The 19,778-nt window shown below is 44.7% G+C and overlaps 1 protein-coding gene and 1 pseudogene across 2 annotated transcripts in view; both read right to left on the bottom strand.

Annotated features, from left to right (window-relative positions):
* The window catches only part of ANTXR1 (ANTXR cell adhesion molecule 1), a gene marked incomplete at both ends in the record, with an annotated part of 238,604 nt that overhangs the window by 89,224 nt on the left and 129,602 nt on the right, over positions 1 to 19,778 (bottom strand). Inside the window, one exon of the mRNA XM_080711616.1 lies at positions 1,308 to 1,403. Within this exon, the coding sequence (XP_080567742.1) occupies positions 1,308 to 1,403 (96 nt within the window). The remainder of the gene's footprint in view (positions 1 to 1,307; positions 1,404 to 19,778) is intronic.
* LOC308274154 (actin-related protein 2-like) lies at positions 12,279 to 13,680 on the bottom strand (annotated as a pseudogene). Its single transcript has 2 exons — positions 12,663 to 13,680; positions 12,279 to 12,434 (listed from the first exon to the last, which is right to left on the bottom strand). The product of its transcript is annotated as an actin-related protein 2-like (transcript).

The following is a 19,778-nucleotide window of genomic DNA, read 5'->3' as shown; positions in this document are numbered from 1 at the left end:
TCCGAAGCCATCTTCCCCTCCTCTTCAAGCCACATGTCTGTGGTCTCAGTTCCACATGCAGATATGAGCCCCTTGCCTGGGTGCTAAGTGGGTTCCAGAGATAAAATGAAGAAGAGCCCCTCTCCTGGAGAGGCTCACTGCCTATTTTCCCCTGCCAGCCCCTCCCTGGAGCAAGTAATACAGAGAACAGGGCATGCCTCGGCGGCCACACGGGGCTCCTTCCAGCTCCCTTCAGCTTTACAGACACACTCTGAGTCACCCAACGGTAGAGAGAATGTTTTATTCTTTACTTGCACATTTCTCTATTTGGGCTTTATCAGGTCGAGACGCCAGAGAACAGAAGCCAAAAACCAGGCATATATCCTTTGGGCCTGGCATTTTATCATAGAGCAGGTTATTCTAGTTCCGAGCTACCTGAGGACACACTGGCTGAAGATAAGTAGAGATGACCAGCTGGGGCAGTGTGTGTGGAGGGGGAAGTGGAGGGGGGCAGGTCCTCTCTCTCTCTCTCTCTCTCTCTCTCTCTCTCTCTCTCTCTCGTACTGGGGATTAAATCCAGGGGCATTTTACCCCTGACACAAACTCTCCCTAAATTACTGAGGCTGGTCTTGAACCTATTATCCCTTTGTCCCTGTCTCCCGAGTACTGGTATTATAGGCATGCACCACCACACCTGGCTTAGGAAGGCAGGTTCTTATAGAATTTTTAACTAAAGTGCTTAGACCAGTGGTACTTAGAAGGTGTGTACTATAAATGCTAGGTAAATTAATGAAGCAAAGGTGGGTGTTCTCTATTGTAAAAAATAAAGAGGTCCCAATGCACTCTCTCAGATGGACAGAATAGTTGCTAAGACCGGAGTGGTCTTAGAAGAGTATAGGTTGAGGCAACTTGACAAGTGTATATTTGTGCTTGTGTATGTGTGTGTGTGTGTGCACACAAGCATGTGCACATGTGTGTACCACACATATACATGCACATACTGTACATTTATAACACGTCAGCTATCACTCACCATTTGTGATATCCTATGGATGCTGTGGCTCCTTCCTAAGCACTGGACCTAGATCAGCTGCTTTACCAACACATGTGCCTGCAGAAAACCTCATGCCCTGACCCATACTGACTGCTCAAGACTTGGTGGCTCCAATGACCAATGCTAGCTTATGTCAGTTTTGTATAAAATTGTATAAAACATGTAAAATTTGCCACCTACTGCTATAGCTCAGTTCTTAGCCTCTTCTCTCTACTTGTGTTTTTCGGAACTTCATGTCCCCTTTGCGTTGCATGGTCAAGGTGGGGGCACTTACCACGGTGCAGCAGAGAGGCCAGAACCACCACAGCAGCGCCAGGGCCAGCAGCAGGAACAGGATGAGCAGGGCGATCGCCAGGATGGAGCCGTCCGACTGCAGGGCAGAGAGAAAGGCGGTCAGCAGGACACGGGCCATGGCCACTCCCTCCCCTAGCACCCGCCACCAGCGGCAGACTTGAGGCCCAGAGAGGAGCAAGGTTGTCAAGCACAGGGCTGGAACTCTGCCACCGTGTTGGGCTCATGGCTTTATTGTGCCAATTTTTAAGAAGAATGGATAAGCTAGGCATGGTAGTGCACACTTGTAACCCCAGTACTTGGGAGGTTGAGACAGAAGGATCACAGGTTCAAAACCAGTCTTGGAAATCTAGAGAGACTCTGTTTCCAAATAACATATATATATAGGACTGGAGGTATATCTTGAAGGTAGAATGCTCTAGGGTTCAATCTCCAGTAGCACGTGTGTGTGTGTGTGTGTGTGTGTGTGTGTGTGTGTGTGTGCAGGACAGAAGAAACGAGAGAAAGAGAAAGAAAGAAAGAAAGAAAGAAAGAGAAAGAAAGAAGCGAGAGAGAGAGAGAGGGAGGGAGGAAGGGAAGAAGGGAGGGAGGGAAGGAGGGAAGGAGGGAGGAAGAAGGAGACAGGGAGAGAGAAAAAGAGAGAGAAAAGAAGACGAAGAAGAAGGGGGAGGAGGAGGAGGAAGGGGAGGAAGAGGAGGAGGAGAAATTGAGAAGAGAAGAGAGAAGAGAGAGGAATGAAAGATGGGTTTTTGACCTTTTCAGGGAGACCTGGTCTTGTCTCTGAGGACCAGCCTGTAGGACACAGAGCACGCCCTAAGATGCCCTGCCCTTATGCCCCTGCAGCCTCATCCCCTGGCTGGTGACAGCCTCTGCTTACTGGGTCTGATCCAGGACAGCCAACTCTGGGTTCAGCCTACTCTCCTGACCCTGTTCACACACGTGCTTGTAGCTGACCCCTGAGACTGGACAGAAAGCCTAGAGCCCGCTGGCGGGCAGCTGCAGCTGAACCCAAGAGGTGAGGGTGGAGTGGCTGAGTCAGAGAAAGTAGCTGTTGGGGAGGGGGAGGGGAGACATGCCAGGCCAATTTTGCCCACTTCCCAACGTGCCTTGGCTGGTCCTGAAAACAGACACAGTTGCCGCAGCCTGAGATAGTTGTTAACTTTTTGCAAACTGAAGTCTCACTCAGGATCAGCATTCTGAGAGTGCTGATTTAAGGAGGCCACTGGGGATCATGGGTGTGAGTCTCCCGCACCCTTGACGTCTACCAGTGACTGCAGGCACCATGAGCACAGCTTCCTGGGGGGTCTGGGGACCCGGTTCTACGGGCACCAAGGCCTCCTCCTGAGTAAGACAGTTCCACTTTTTTAGCTCAAGAAAATAATTAAGGATGTTTGCACACATAATGATATTAATAAAACAGGAAGCAACACAAATACTTAAGTAGGGAAAGATAAAATAATGCATAAGAGTTACCACAAAAAACATTCCTGATATAAAGGAGTGAATTTCTATATACATGTGTCAAGAATGAGGGCACAGCAGGGTATGGTGGCACATACCTGTAATCTCAGGACTTGGGCTGCTGAGACAGGAGGATCACAGGTTTGAGGCCAGTCTCAGTAACTTAGGGAGACTCTGTTTCAAAATAAAAAATAAAAAAGGCCTGGGGGTGTAGCTCAGAGGTAGAGCTCCCCTGGGTTCAATCCCCAGTTTAAAAAATAAAAAGAATGAGAGAACAAATAGATGGTCTCTCTGATGTTTACTAAAATATTTTACTGATAGTTTATTGATATTTACTAAAATAGTAATTGTAGTTTCACTAGTAGTGGGTTGATGATAATTTACTTCTTTTTTAAATCTGTATTTTCTTTCTTCTCTATTTATTCATTTTTTGCATTTCATAGTGAAAAAATAAACTGCTGAAGTTGTTCTTTAAAAATCCTCATATGAAACTGGATACGGTAGTGCATGCCTAAAAATAATCCCAGTATTGGGAGGTTGAGGTAAAAGGATTGCTGGTTCAAGGCCAGCCTCAGCAACTTAGTGAAATCTTGTTTCAAAATAAAAAATAAAAAGGGCTGAGTGTGTAGCTTCATGGGGGAGCACTCTTGGGTTCAGTCCCTAGTTCACACATACACACAAATCCACATGTGGGGCTCCCCACTTTGGTGTGAGGGCTCACAGAGCCAGGGATTCTTATCCAGGTCAGTGGACCTATGGGGTCCGCAGATGGGCTTAAGAGGATGTAAACTTTGGCACTCCTGAAATGACTCCCATGATCCTCAGTGTCTCCAGGGGAGATGGTTCACAACACTCTCAGATTCCCTAAGCTGCCCCCACCCCAACACACAGGGTGGCCTGTCCAGGTCCCGCAGCAGCCTGATTGATGGCAGAGTTGGAGTGTGACTCATTCCCACTCTGAATGCTCAGCAGGGGCCACTGGAAGCAGTTTAAAGGCAGCTCCTCCTCCCTGAAACTCCCTGGAATGCCTTTGACCGAAAGGCCAGGGAATTTATTTATTTTTAATTTTTATTTTTTGGTGGTACTGGGGTTCCTGGAAACCCTTCTACCTCTGGGCTACACTCCCAGACCTATTTTTATATTTTTATTTGGAAACAGGGTCTCTTAAGCCAGAGAGGCTGGCTTCAAACCTGAGTGATCCTCCTGTCTCTGCCTCCCAAGCACGGGGATTACAAGTGTGTGCCACCACCATGCCCGGCAAGGCCAGAGAATTTAAACACCCCCAGTCACAAGCAAGAAGCCAAGGTATGGAAGGCCGGATTGCCTGGAGGCAGCCTGCACCTCACTAACTCAGGTGCAAGGCTGGGCCGCCCATCGCAGAGGGTGGTGAGAGCACACAGGAGCCCGACGGCGGGCACAGCGGTTAGAGGCGATGCTTGGACCCACAGCGTGATTTTGGAGCTCTCAGTGGTGACGGTAAGAAAGCACATGCGTTTTCCAAACTCACTATTAGTAAAGAAGGACCTTCTGGATCTCAATCTCTAGTGTCTATCATAAAATGCAGATAATAAACCACATCTTGGATGAGAGGATAAAACCAGCAGGAAGCCGGAAGGGAAAACAGCCGGGTAATCCCATGGAGCTGTCTTATCAAACACTAAGCTCTAACGTCATCTCCCTCTACTTCCCCACAAGAACAAGGTGAGCATCTCAGACCATTGGTCCATCTGCCCCCGGAATACAAACGTCAACACGCCCATAAGTGGGATGTGGAAGGGCTGGGGTGAGTTCCGGATCTTCCCGAGTCTGTTTCCCTGCCTGCAAAGGGGGTGGCTTTGGTCACTGTGAGGCTCATAACATAGCATCCTTCTAGTACACACTACATTTATCCACATGATACACAATTTCCTCTCTCCCGGATCTTATTTTTAACTCCAGAAAGACAAACTGAAGCAGAAGGGCTGCTTAATCGTGCAGAGGTGTTTTTATGTCCTCGTAGAGGAAGATGTCCTGAGAAATGTCGAGGGTGTAGGAACTGCCCACTGGGAGGGAGGAGGATTCCACGCTGGGAAAAGATTTCCTGGATTTTGATGAAGTGATGGCTGGCTTTTCTCTAGCCACGTTTGGTCTGCCCCTTAGGAGCCACAGTTCTGCCTGGCCTTGGTAGGAGGAGGAGGAAGCAGCGTGGGCTCAGGAAGGGGCGGGTGCAGGGAAGGAGGCCCTGGGGTGTGAAACACCTGGGGACAGAAATTTCTCTTGCTCTAGAGACAGCCCGGGATAAAGACCTCCCCATACCGCCTGGTTTCTGAGATCTTTCAGAAACCATTATATTCCAAGTTCAGAAATGTCACCATCAAACAGAGAGCATGAACTTTATTTTCAGTAATGTTAGACCTGAAGTTAATCTTTTATAAGAAAACATGTGCATACAACCTTAGAGGACCATTAATTTATTCATTCGGCATGGAGCAGACCCCAGGGATTCAGGATTGATTAGACAGATCCAAAGTGCTCAGGATCTGCTGAGGGGGATGTTTAAACCATTCACTATAACACAGGGGCAGGGGAATCTATGTGATTCAGCAGCTGTATACCCAGCTCCTTTTATGTGCTGGACAGTGAATAAAATAGATGCTCTCTGTTCTTCAAGAGCTTGTATTCTGGTGAGATGATAGTGATAATAATTGTTCTTAGTATAATTAGTATTTATTAGCTGGGCGTGGTGGTGCATGCTTGTAATCCCCGCGCTTGGGAGGTGGAGACAGGAGGATTGTGCAGGTTCGAAGCCAGCTGGGCTGGCATAAGAGACCCTGTTTCCAATTTTAAAAAAGTATAAAAAATAGGTCTGGGAGTGTAGCCCGAAGGTAGAAGGTTTCCAGAAACCCCAGTACCACCAAAAAAAAAAAAAAAAAAAAAAAAAAAAGAAATAGGTCTGGGAATGTAGCCTGGAGGTAGAAGGTTTTCCAGGAACCCCAGTAACACACACACACACACACACACACACACACACACACACACACACACACACACATTAATATTTATTGAGCACTTGCTATGTGCAGGGACTCTTCTTTCTGTGTACTAACATGCTTTCCATATGCCGGCTCATTTAATTTTCATTAACCTGATGAATCTAATGATTTTATTCTTCCTATCTTATAGATAAAAATATCTATCTGTGTATCTTTGTTAAAAAAGACTCCTAGGAGGAAGTATTACTACCTTTTGCAGGTAGGGAAACCAGACTCAGTGAAGACAACATAACTTACCCAAGTCATCCCACATACCACTTATGGACATGTGCCCCCAATTTTTTTTTCTGGTACTCAGGATGGAACCCAGGGGCATTCTACCTTCGAGCTACACCCCCAGCCCTATTTTTTTGTTCTTTATTTTGAAACAGGGTCTCACTGAGTTGCAAAGGGCCTAAGTAGCTGAGGCTGTCCGCGAACTGCGATTCTCTGGTCTCAGCCTCCCAAATGCTGGGATTACAAGCGTGTGCCACCACGTCTGGCTCAGATCAGTTGTTCTAAACCAGTCCTTTTGCACCATTACCAAGTCCCAAGTTGAAGACCCTCTAACTTCCAACCCCTTCCGCACATGCTGAGGTGCGGGCTTTGCTGGTGGCCAGAAAGCATGTGAAATTTCCAGAGCCCGCACAGTGATGCCTGGCGCTCACAGCACCTGGCTCTGCACTCTAGTATCTTCCTCCAGGACAGACTGTCTTGGTGACCTGGGCTTTGACCTCTGACCTTCCCTCTTGCATCTCTGGCTCATCATTGGCACATCCCGCGCTAGCCACCACCTGTCCCTGAAAGCTTTTAGGGTCATGGGCTCAACCATGACCAATGTGTGGGCTTCGCCTCTGCTTTCCACCTTTACCAGGGCAAAGGATATTAAGGAAAGGGATGTTCCTGGGCCCACACAGACACCCCCAGCCTGGCTGAGCGGGGACAGTTGGGTTAGCAGTTCCTCTTATGGAATCGTGCCTGCCCAAACCCGTCTCAATGGCTCCCTGCAAGGGGCATGGTGGCTTCTGAAGACTGGTGCTCCTGGACTTACAAGTTTAGCAGGAGTCAGCCTCCCAGCCTGGCAGCAACCCCATACCCCAGGCTCTGTCTGAGAGGCCTCGTGAGGTAGGAGGGGCCCACAAGAGGGGACCTGCAGGTCCTGATTTCATGATACAACCCTCAGCATCTGACACCTGCCCTTGATGGGCAGCCCCTGTGCGTGCAGTTCACCACAAACCACTGACAGAGGACCCAACGGAGAAAAGAATAGCAGATCCACAGCCTGAGCCCCAGTCCTGTGATCGGTATTTCCCCAACATCCGAAATATCGATGCAAGTTAAATTGTTACCCGGTTTATAAAACAGAAATGATGCTTAAAAAAATCAACTTAGCCCTTTATTTCTTAAAAAAAAAAAAAAGATTTACAGGAGGTGGGGTGGGGGCTCTCAGGGCAGGGAGAAGAGCTGAAGGAAGCCCAGAGAATCCGCTCTCTCTATTGAGTACTTTTAAGTCTTCTTAAAAGGCAGAAGGCGGAAGTATAAGATGCTTATACACAGACTTGCTGTTAAGGATGCAGACAGGGAATATTAACCGGGAGGGCAGAATGTGCTCAGCCCTGCTCCTTTCTCAGGGCCTTTGCTATTAGGGATGACATTCCCTGAAGGCTGCCTGGCTTGAATGACCAGGTCCTGGCAGTCTGGCTTGCTTCTGTGCCCAGCTCATGAAATAAGGACATCTCATTAAAGACAAGGAGGGCATTGTTCTCAAAGGTATAGATTTGGAAGCTTGAATAATGAAAACTTCTCTTACTTCGTGGGTGGAATCTAGGGATTCTGGATTTCTGACGCGTGGCACGGGTTGGGGTGAGGAAACGTGTCCGGGCTTATTTGCAACATGATAGCAGAGAGCCAGGCTCTGGACGATAGAAACTCAGACACTGCTGTTCTGTTCTGTTTTGTTTTGGGGGTTGCCATAGTAAAGGGAGGAGGATAAAATGGAGAGGAATTAGGAGAGACTGGGACATAAAGAAACTTTGTAAAAGTCTCAAAGTTGGGCTCGTACTGGGATGCTGCCTACTGCCCACAGCATGGGGTGTAGACAATAAAATGTCTTCCCACTGGGCTTGGAAAACCGTCAGTCAAGGAAGGAACGTTTCTTCCCTACTCTGGGATGTTTCTTTTCGTGTTAGGGCTCTAAGTGTGCCTGACTCCAGGCCTGTCTTCCTCTCTACAGAGCAAACTGAGCATGCTTGTATTTGGGTTTTTTTTCCTTCTTCTTCTCTCTCTCTCTGGAACTACTATCCACAGGATGGACTGTCCTCAGCTACCCTGTGCAAGCAGGTTTGTGAGGCCTGAAGTTTACAAAATTTTGAGGGCCCTCTTTAAGAAAGAAACCACTAAATGCAAAAATTATAAGAGCTCCTCCCAGGGCCTTAGAAAGATCAAGAAGGGGCCAATTCAGGCCAGAGTTCCTAAAGTTAATCAGCTCCCTGGAACTTGGCCCCTGGCTGCACGTTTTCCCTGGCTGGGCCCCAGGCCTGTGATGAGCTGGTAAATCTCTTTAATTCTGGGCTGCAGTTTCTAGCCCATTCGCTGCCCCGGTCCTCAGTTTATAATCATAAAGGCAACACTGAGGTTTTCATATATCAGGTTTTGGCTCCGTGTTTCAGTTTATTCAATCGAGGCAGGAAAGAGCCCTCAAGATGTAGTATTTTAACCAACACTGGGATGAGTAATGGTACTCATATCGATTACGTTTTGACAGCAGCAGTGTGCTCAATCTGTTAGCAAAGGGGCTACCAGAGCCCCCGCTGGGGTGGTGGGTTTGCCATAGTTCTGTGGTCTAGGCGAGGTGGGGCCAATCCTCAGCAAGTCCCACTGAATTACTGAGGCTACTTGGATAGTTTCATCCAGTTGGACTGTCTTATAAACATTTAACATGAGAGAATGAACTAGTAAGGTTCATTCTGCCACATTGAAGGGATAGTAGCTGGTCTGCGCCAAAAATATGACAGCAAAATAGCTGATGATCCATCCACAAGTGCTTCTCGAAAGCTGACAGGGCTGCAGCCTTGGATTCTCCCTTCCACGGGGCATCCGGGGACATGGCTCACGACGGAAGGCGCCCACGTCCCTCTGCCCCCTCTTCCTTCTGCCCGCCACCCTCTCTCCCTTTCTCTGCTATGAAGTAGGTTGTCCTTGTAGCACTGTTAGGAGCCCTTGAGAGAAACAGACCTTCATCTGGGGCAGCTCTCATCTGTCTACTTGTTATTTCATGGTACCCTGTTCATCCTGGACACCAGAGTCAATCAGTCCTGGTGAGAGGGACATGCAGATCAGAGACCACGAACCTGCCAGCTTCACCCTGCTCCAACTCAGACCCTGAGAGCAGAGTTAAAGGTGCTTGGGGTTGAGCAGAGGGAGGCAATAGACCATCGTACCTACTCCGTCACATTCCAGCGCGCAAAGTGGAATTTGGAACGATCTGATGCAGCTGCTCTGAGCTCTGTTTCCTGCCCAGACAAAACTGGCAGAGTCTGGGCAGGTTTATTTTGAAGGATGAAACTTAAGTCATCTTATGGCTGCTGGGAAGTTCTAGATGGGCAAGCCTGGAGACCAAACTTCTCTCTTTCTCAGAGCTTATATATTCTGACTGTTATTTCTGGAAGCTGCTGTAGTGATTATCTAACTTACTCACCCACGCCACCCTGAGTTTTATTGAAAATATATTCTCCTGGTACATGTGATTGGACTCTGCTGGCCTCCCCCTTATCTCTGATTATTCCTTTTCACCATGCACAGGGCTTCTCCACGTACTTGACTTGACTCCTTACATGTTGGCATGCCCTATGGAACTGTCATATATATATATATATATATATATATATATATATATATATATGTATGTTAATTTAACCATTTTAATATCTTCATTCAGTGGCTTTAAGTTCATTTAAAATGTTGTGTGACATGGGTTCATTCTTGGTCCATGTCATTTTCCTTCCTGTCACTCTTCATAGGCTGTCTCATTGCCTCTCCTAGTTTTAACTCTTCTCTAGATAGTGATGACTTAAATCTTTATCCTCAGCCTAGATCTTTCCCCATTCTGGGGTCCACTGGCATCTCAAACTCAGTATTTCCAGCTGAGCCCAAGTGTTCCCCTCTACACCTGCTTGTTTGCATCCTTTTTAAATGTTTTTTTTTTTTATTTTTTGGTGGTACTGGGGTTCCTGGAAGCCCTTCTACCTCCGGGCTACACTCCCAGACCTATTTTTACTTGGAAACAGGGTCTCTTAAGCCAGCGCGCGTGTGGCTGGCTTCGAACCTGCGCAATCCTCCTGTCTCTGCCTCCCAAGCGCAGGGATTACAAGCGTGCGCCACCACGCCCAGCAGCATCCTTTTATTTAATGGTATTGATTGTAAACCCCAGCCGAAAACTTGAAAGTTCATCTGACATTTCTTTTTCTTCCTCTCTTCCTTACCCGATGCCATAACCTCCACCAGTATGCCCTGCTCCTTGTAAAGGAAAGGAATGATTCTTTCTCTGTCTTCATCTCCAGAACGATGGCCCAGGCTTAGATCTCAGTATTCCTTTCCTGCACAGTTGCATGATCTCTTTGCTGGTGCCTCTATCAAGTCTTACTTCCAGGAAGTCCCTCCTCTCCACTGCAGTTAGAGCCATTCATCTGAAATGTCATCTTGATAGCTTTGATCACCCATGAACTCTAATGGCTAACTCTTCATTGCCTATAGACATTCTTTTTTTTTTTTTTTTTTTTTTTTTTTTGTGGTACTGGGGTTCCTGGAAGCCCTTCTACCTCCGGGCTACACTCCCAGACCTATTTTTTACATTTTCATTTTTGGAAACAGGGTCTCCTAAGCCAGCACGTGCGGCTGGCTTCGAACCTGCGCGATCCTCCTGTCTCTGCCTCCCAAGCGCGGGGATTACAAGCGTGCGCCACCACGCCCGGCTATAGACATTCTTAACATTTGAGAATTTGCTGAAAATAATGCATCTTTTTTTAAAAATCTGATTTTATTTTCTGAATCAAAAGCATATTTATGTTAAATTTTGAATGTTTAGCTTTCCACTGATCTTCCAAAACACTTTTTCCAGATATTAACAGTGCTCAGAACCATGCAAAAGTTTACATCCAATACCATGTTTTCTAAGGAACCCTTCAAGGTATTGGCAATTCTAATTTAAAAAAAGAATTTTAACCATCATTGAAAATTTAAGTGACAATGGGTTTCACAAGAGCTAAAACTCAGATCTCTTTTAAAATATATTCTTTTTAATTTCTGAGGGATTCATACCTGACAACTCCAGTTAAACAATACCTCCCAACTCCCAGATAATTAAATTCACCTTAGAACAGGAAAATTATAAAATGGAATTTCTAAGTTATTATATATATATAAATACACACCATTTTAACTATCATGTTTGCTAGAAGAATTATGAAATAAAAACAAATTCCACATGGAAGGGACAAACGATGAATGCTCTTCCACGGTTTTACTCAGGAGTCCATCCGTTCTTTGCTTTCTACCCTCATATTCTGAAATCATGACCAAGGCCAAGAGTCGACCTATTTATCTGAGCTTAGCAGTCAGCAGGCGCTGGTCCTACACACAGAACAGGTCTAACAAAAGCCCAGGACTCAAAAGGCCAGGTGTTTACAGAACCATGATTTTCGGAACACCTTGGAATTCTAAAGTGACCCAAGAGCCACATCCCCAAATCAAGTAGCCATTATTTGTGGGCTATTCCTGTGTACTGAAGCATGTCCAGCATGCACACAAACTTCTATTTGTTCAAATTGAGGTAAAAAAAAAAAAACCCTTTATATTAATAGAAGTTTCGTAATTTAAACTAACCTTCTTTTGCTGTTTATTTCACAAACTAATTTTTAAGTTTTCTCACAAAGATATTCTGAAGATACTTTTTTCTGATTTCACTCATCTGAAACCTTAAGCCACTTTTCTTTCAAATCCATTGTTAGTAAAGAATGTTTTAAAATAAAGGAAAACATTTCACCCAGAATCTGAATTTTGTATTTAGTGCTATACAATTTCTCACCCCCTCCACCCCAGGAATAAGTAAAAGCTCTGTTATCGGTTTTCTTATGCTAATAAAGGCGGACCACCTACAGTGCTAAAGACTAAGACTAGACATATTAAGAGCAGTAAAGTGAAAATAGGAAGCCCACAGGAGTGGGCTATTTAGAAGAAGAAAAGCAGCAACAGGACCCTTAGCCCTCTGGTTGTTTGTAGGGAAGTGGTTGATTAAACAGCCAGATGTACCCACATTAACAAAAATTGAACAAAGCTTCCCCAAGATACCAGCATAAAACAACCTTTTCACTCAAAGGGCAGAATGCCTCTTCCACGTCCTGAAGTTGAATGAGTTCAAAGGTTGGCAATAAAGAAAACAAAACAAAACAAAACATTAGGGGTGTGTTGGGAAGGAGCCTTGCGCTCTATCGAACGGTCACACCAAGTTTTTCCAGCACTCGGACACCCTTTTCTTGGTACTCTTGTCTCGTCATCCAAAAGTAGTCTTTGTTTTTCATGATGTCTGCCAGAACCGCGCCACCCAGGAACACCATGTGCTTCCTGCGGGGCGGGTCTTCAATTCAGATCGTAAATTTATTTATTTTATTTTTTATTTTTTTATTTTTTAGTGGTACTGGGGTTCCTGGAAGCCCTTCTACCACCGGGCTACACTCCCAGACCTATTTTTTGATATTTTTTAAATTTGGAAACAGGGTCTCGTAAGCCAGTACGGCTGGCTTTGAACCTGCGCGATCCTCCTGTCTCTGCCTCCCAAGCGCGGGGATTACAGTGTGCGCCACCACGCCCGGCCGGATCTTAAATTTAGGAAGCTTTTCCACATCTCCCTTTAAAACTCACTCTAAGCTGCTTGAGTTCTCTTTCCAACTGAGATCGCAGGCCAGGATACATGGTAGACCCTCCAGAAAGCACAATGTGCTTATAGAATTCAGACCTGTTATCAATGTCGGCCGCCTGGATTGTGTTAAAAAGCAATTCAGCAACACCAGCTCCCTCGACATTGATCAAGTGAGGCTGAAACAGAGCTTCGGGTGCTTCGAATCTCTCTCTCCCAACTTTAATAATGTGTCCATCTGGGAGTGTGTAAGATTCGACTAATACTGTGGTTTCTAAGGCCGGTTTCTGTTCTTGCTCAATATTGTATCCCACATAACACAATTTTTCTTTAATCATGCGAACAGTTTCAAAATCAGCAGAATGGTTGAAGGCATATCTTCGCAACAGAAGCAGCTTGATATCTGGTAATATCCCGCCCAGCAATATCCAGTCTCCTGGTAAGATGAGGGAGAGAAAAGCCCTCATAAACTGGGCAAATGTGAGTTACACTATCCCGAACCCACGACGACACCCATCAACAAACCTTGAGCATACAAAGTCAGAACTGCCTGGATGGCTACATACACACCGGAAAACTGGTAAGTTTAAAACATTACCTCTACAATCTTCTCTCTGTTTTTGGTTGGGTTCATAGGCGGTTCTGTTAGTAAGAGTTTACAATTTCTGGTATCTATGTTCAGCTTCTCTGGTCCAAATATATAGTCCCACAAGTGTTTCATGTCATCCCAATTTCGTACAATACCATTTTCCATAGGGTAGTTAACTTCTAACATTGAGCGTAATTCACTCGCCTCATCACCGACCATGAGATCTTTGATTTCAATGATTCTCCACTTTGGGGGTTGATCTAATAATAGGTCTTCCAACTAAAGCTGGAAAGATGTGTTCTGGGGAGTTAGAGCCTGCATATCCACACTTCACAAACCCAGTGCCATTGTCGCACACCACCAATTTCTTGCCCTGGCTGTCCATCGTCCGCCCCAGAGAAAGCCCTGCCGTCGCCGAACCTAAAGCCGCCGCCGCCCGGCTTGAGCCTCTTCCTCCTCCGCCCTCTGTGTGGCCCCTCCTTCGGTCCAACTTTCTTCCCCGAACCTAATACATCTTTTTCTTCACAAAAGTATACAATCACATTTATACAGAAGGTCACACTATTTAAAATTACAATTCCAGAAGTTCTAACAAATTCCTAGAATCCATTGAAGGTCCTAAATAGGTAGGAGGCTTGAGGCCCTTAGCACTCACAAGGCCTCTCTATTTCTCTAACCCCCTTTCTCATCATCTTCTTCTTTACACGGTGCTTTGACATGACTAAATGGCATCTGGTTTCCTGTGTACACTTCATACCCTCCTCCTCCTCTTCCTCCTTCTTCTCCTCCTCTTCCTCTTCTTCCTCCTCCTCCTCCTTCCCCTTCTTCCTCCTCTCCTTCCTTCTCCTCTTCCTTCTCCTTCCCCTTTTCCTCCTCCTCCTCCTCTTCTTCCTCCTCCTTCTCCTTCCTCCTCCTCCCCCTCTCCCTCCTCCTCTTCTCCTCCTCCTCCTCCTTCCTGAAACACCCTTTCTAACTGTTGTTGCTTGGATAATTGCCATTAGCTTTCAAGTCTTGGCTCAGGCGCCAACTGATTTCTTCATACCTAGCATTTATCGAACGCCTACTATGTGTTGTGCTCTCTCTCTAAACACTGGAGAGCAATGGCATTGGCACACACACAGTTTATACAACCAGAGACCTCGCAGCTGAGTGGGGAACACACACCACTTGTAAATGTCACGGTGGAACTCTGAGTCTGTCTATGCCCTCATTTTATCCTGATTATATTTCTACCTTGCCATCTGCTGTATTTTATAAAAATTCAACCATTGGGTACTTGTCTCTTCCATTAACTAAGCCCCTGGAGGACATATGTGTCTGTTCTATTCATCCTTGTTCTATTTTGACATAGTAAAGTGATTCAAACACAGAATGACTTAATAAGTAACCATTCAAATATTAGATTGAGGGAAATCAGAACTTAGCAGGCTAACACCTACTATACCTAGCAGGAGGCAAAAAAGGCACTGGAGCCAGTGTCTCCAGAGGCGGTCGCCGCTCCACAGCCCCATCACTAGAAATAGCTGTGCTAACTTCAGTGCGCAAAGTTTTGGGCTTCAGAACCAGAAAAACGTGATCTGAATCGTTTTTTTTTTTTTTTTTTTTTTGCATTGGGGTTTATTTTCTGGAAGCCCTCCTACCTCTGGGCTACACTCCCAGACCTATATATATATATATATATATATATATATATATATATATATATATATATATTTTATTTGGAAACAGGGTCTCTTAAACCAGTGCGGCTGGCTTCGAACCTGTGCGATCCTCCTGTCTCCGCCTCGCAAGCGCTGGGATTACAAGCATGCGCCACCACGCACGGCCTGGATCTGAATCTTAATACTTCCACTTATAGACATGTGGGTTTTGGATAAGTTGCCTAGCCTCTCTTCACCATCCTTTTCTCTATATATGTAAAATTGAAAAATAATCCCTACTTCCTAGGATTTAGTCTGTGATTATCACACAAGGTACATAAACATCCCTCTCTGCATGTGGCCATCATTCTATATATGGGACTCTCTTTCCCATTCTCCTTGCTTCTATACCCCAGCCAAGCTCTGGTAAAGTGCCCAGGCTTGGCCCAGTTAAATTAATTTGACTCCTGCAAGCATTCCCATGCTAACCGTGACTGGAGCGGTGGTATTACTGGGGGCTATTATATTTGAGAACCCCTGGTCCCTGAGATCAACCATCCTGTGTCAAGGAAGTTTCCAGTGGATTTTGCACTGTTCATCAAAGTTGATCAAGCATTAATGAAAGTAATGTAATTCGACATTATGGCAGGCAAAGAAGTGGTAATAAAACTGATAGACATTGAAGATATTCCTCCACCCAGCAAGTGGACAGTATAGAAAAACAATTAGGTATGAATTTCCTCATCCTTTGTGGAACTCTTTCTAAAAGGCATGACTATAAAGTAATGAGGCTGTTCGTGTAGTGAACATAACAGATAAATCAGAGTCCCTCCAAACTAGTGAGGTTGGAGGTTGGAGACTCCCTCTAGTGAGGCAGCCACTGCTCAAAGCAATTTAAACACACCTCTCCAACCCCACTCCCCTTTGGAAGTGTTTCTAAAGCCAATTTACAGGCCACAAAAAAGAAAATATTTGTAACATTGTACTCATGATTTTCACCAAGAAGGCTCTCAGCTGTATAGCCTATCTTGGTTTCTGCATCTTATGGGGATCTTTAAATCTAACGATGATGAAGTACTCCTGTCACTACTGAGGATATTCAAATACTATGCCTTGAAATACTAGCAACTCCAAAGCAGGCGTGCAGAAAATAGGGATAGAGACAACAGTGTTATTGGAGAAAACATATGGATCTCTAAGGTAAAGATTTGGAAGGAGGAGGAATCATGTGGATGTGTAAATTCTAGTTTGCTATAAATTTTATTACTTATAATTAAATTTAATCTTATTACTCACTATAATCTTATTACCCTCTAGGAGTAGTACCAGAAGGACTTAGCAAGCCATCTTTAGTATGAAGTTAAGGGGAAGACAGATGCCAACAGATTAAAGCTTTGAGGTCCTTGTCATGGAAGAATGCTGTGTGTGTGTGTGTGTGTGTGTGTGGTACCGGGGATTGAACCCAGGGACATTCTACCTCTAAGATACACCCCCAGCCCTATTTTATTTATTTATTTATTTTTGGTGGTACTGGGGTTCCTGGAAGCCCTTCTACCTCTGGGATACACTCCCACGGGCTATACTCCCAGACCTATTTTTTAACATTTTTATGTGGAAACAGAGTCTCTTAAGCCAGCGAGGCTGGCTCCAAACCAGCGTGAATCTGCCTCCCAAGCGCGGGGATTACAAGCGTGCGCCACCACGCCCGGCTGCCCCCAGCCCTATTTTATTTTAAAACACAATCTCACTAAGTTGCAGAGGGCCTCACTACGTTACTGAGGCTGGCCGCGAACCTGTGATCCTCCTGTCTCCGCCTCCCAAGTACTGGGATTCCAAGCATGTGCCACCATGCCTGGCAGACGAGTGCTCTTACATCCAGGGTTTCCAGCATCATCTTGGCACCCTTTTTATCCTGACCTAGTTATGACACTCCATGTCACTTACAATGTTGAGGGTAAGAAAGAGAAAATCTTGGATTCATTTAGCACTCTTCTTTCTTTCTATAAAATGCATAGAGTTGGCTAATCAAAACCAGATTTGGAGAATAATGCAGTTAAGATGTTGCCTTCATTCTTATGAGTGGGTTATTGAAGCGAAATTACAGAGGGGGTTATTTAGTAATGTTCAAATATTATGACACTGGGAGAGAGAAGGCCAAGTTATTGTTTTCATGTTTTCCCATTCATTATGGTAATTTGTCTACTTTTAATGTAGCTGTTTACTTAATGTATAAGCTCAAATGATCTTACTGTTCATCGTTAAGATGTTGGCATCGCTGTTACCTATATTGGTAAGTAAACTCCATCTATTATATACTATTGGCAGTGGCTGCAGATTGTGAACTCTAAAGGATGGTTTTTGGTGGTGTCTCATCAAGACAGATGCTCACCAGGGGTGGCTGTGATCACTTCCTTAAAGTAATTGTCTTGAGAATGCATAATACACTATTAGGAAACCAACAAATAATTTTCTATTATATTTCTACCACATGCTCAGCAGTAGGAGACCCAGAAAGATGAACAAAGTCAGCTTTCAGTCCCGAAAGTGGTAAGTAATCACGGGAAGTCAGGATGGGTGGACTGGGCTTGCTCAGAGAGCAGCACAGGTGAGATGTGGTTCAGCTCGAAAAAATGTGACAGTCCACAGGGCCCCAGCTTGGAGCAGAGGGAGGTTCAGTGATGCACTGGGGCAGGTCCAGGCAGCACTTGGCAGTTCTTACTGCCATGGTGAAATTGAGTGGGCGGAAAGAGAAGAGGGCTTCCAGAAAGAAAAGGAAGTGTGCACGAAGGCACAGAGGTAGGAACAGACACAGTTTTCTACAGAGCAAGGAAGTAGGAAATGCAGACTCGTCTCCACACATTTTTACCTACTGGGACTAGTGCATTCACACATTTTAAGGCCAGTAGGTAGTGGTCCATTGCAACTATCACGAGCAGTGCTTTGTAGCTCATTCTTTTGGTAGAGTTTGTACATTTTCTATACAATCTCCAGAACCTTGCACTTCACAGATCTCTTTTCTAAGTTCATGATTTTGGGCGATGCAGGTAAAATAAACTTGCCATCACTGTACTTTTTATACTTCCTCAGCCTGTACAGAAAGCAGTTTTCCTGATGCTGGGTTGTGTGGAAAAGAATATGAGGAATATTTTGGTTGTCACTTATTCAAGTGCTATAAATTTTTTTTTTAAAAAAGAAACAAAACATTAAACCCACTGCGTTGGGCACTGAATTAACACACATCTGTTCTAGCAGCCATGGTGACAGCAAAGGAATGCTAGTTATGTATTGCTTGTGGCACTGACTCTTATTTTGGAAAGAAATAAATTAAATTGCTAACTTCTGAATTTCCTTGGTGCCCTAATGGATAGATGAGAAGATGGATATTTTGCAAAGGGAAAGGTGTTTATATCCCTTCATGGGACTTTATCACTCTACAGGGACCAGAGTTCTGATTTTTGGGAGCAGAATTGTATTTATACAAATAAATTGCTTCAGTCCCAAATAAAATCCTGATGAGAAGATTCACGGTTAGGACCCTGGGGGCAGTTTGTGAGTTAGTGCAATGTGACCATAAGTTGCCAACTGGGACAATATGGTCTGGGTCGGGCTGGGTCTCCTCCCATTCTGGGATAGTCTAGCCTACTAATTTTTCCAATTTTGAACTGTTTAAATGCTGTCAATTATTTCAGTGTTGGTAGAAAGGAGATCGTCTCAGGTTTTCTCTGTTTGGGGTTCTGTTTTCCAAACTGTTAATCTCTACTCTCCCTTCACTTTCTTCCCTCCTCCACCCCCATCCTCCTGCCCACTTTTGGATGCTCTTGAAGTTGAGCACTTTTTGCCATCCAGCCTCTCTCTCAACTGCATAAATACTCAACCATCTGTGATGCCCCCACAAACCAGGAGTGGACATGGATGGGCACACTGGTTTTTTGGTAGAGCCTGTGCCCCAGGGAATATAGGCTTCCTTTAAGTTTTTGTTCGGAGACCTACGAATTCTTATTTTACATACAATTTATGTGAGTTTAGTTATCTGCTATTAGGACAACTAGAAGCTTTAATTGGCCAATCAGAAAGGGGGTATTTAGAATGGAAAAGCACATATATAATAACAAGCAGTGAGAGACCAGAAAGAGTAGAACAATACACTTAAAATAACAACATGATCAGAGACTGTTCTAGGGACAGTCTCACCAATCAAGAGTTTCATAGTAGTCTGGCAAATTTTTTTGGTGATAAGAATGAGGGGAAGAGAAACGTAAATTGTACCATATCTCATGACATCCCTTGTGTAAAGACTTCCCTAAGAACAGACTTGGGAGTAGGGGAGGGTGAACTCAGTTGGCATGCGTTTTGTTGGCTCCCTTGGCTAAGCATCTCACTCTAGGACTGCCCCTAACTTGAGACAACAGTGAGTCCTGTTCATCTTTCCATCCAGCCTGACCAGAGATAACAGAGTTCCTTGGATATATGTCTATTTCTCTTTCCCCATTTCCTCTACACTCAACTATTAGTTTTCTTCCTTATCTCTCAATGTTCTTTCTTATTACATTCTTACTTTATATTAATGTCCTGTTTTTCTTTTTGAGATGTTTACTCCTGCTCTTCTCTGATCTCTTGAGTTCCATGCTTAGATAATAACTTACAACTTTTCTTCTTTTCTAATATAAATACTTAAGGCTACAAAATTCCCTCTAATAACTGCTTTAGCTGCATTCCAAGTTCTAGTACGTGGCATTGTGGTAATTGGTCAATTAAATATTAATTGACACATTAAATATTTTTACACGTTAAGTATTAAGTATTTTCTCATTTATATTATGATTTTATTTTGGTTCTCAAATTA

The sequence above is a fragment of the Muscardinus avellanarius genome (assembly GCF_963383645.1).
Source record: "Muscardinus avellanarius genome assembly, chromosome: 15".
In the NCBI taxonomy this organism is placed as follows: Eukaryota; Metazoa; Chordata; class Mammalia; order Rodentia; family Gliridae; genus Muscardinus; species Muscardinus avellanarius.
Note: the sequence above shows the minus strand (reverse complement) of the source record. Positions and strands in the feature narration are given on the sequence as shown.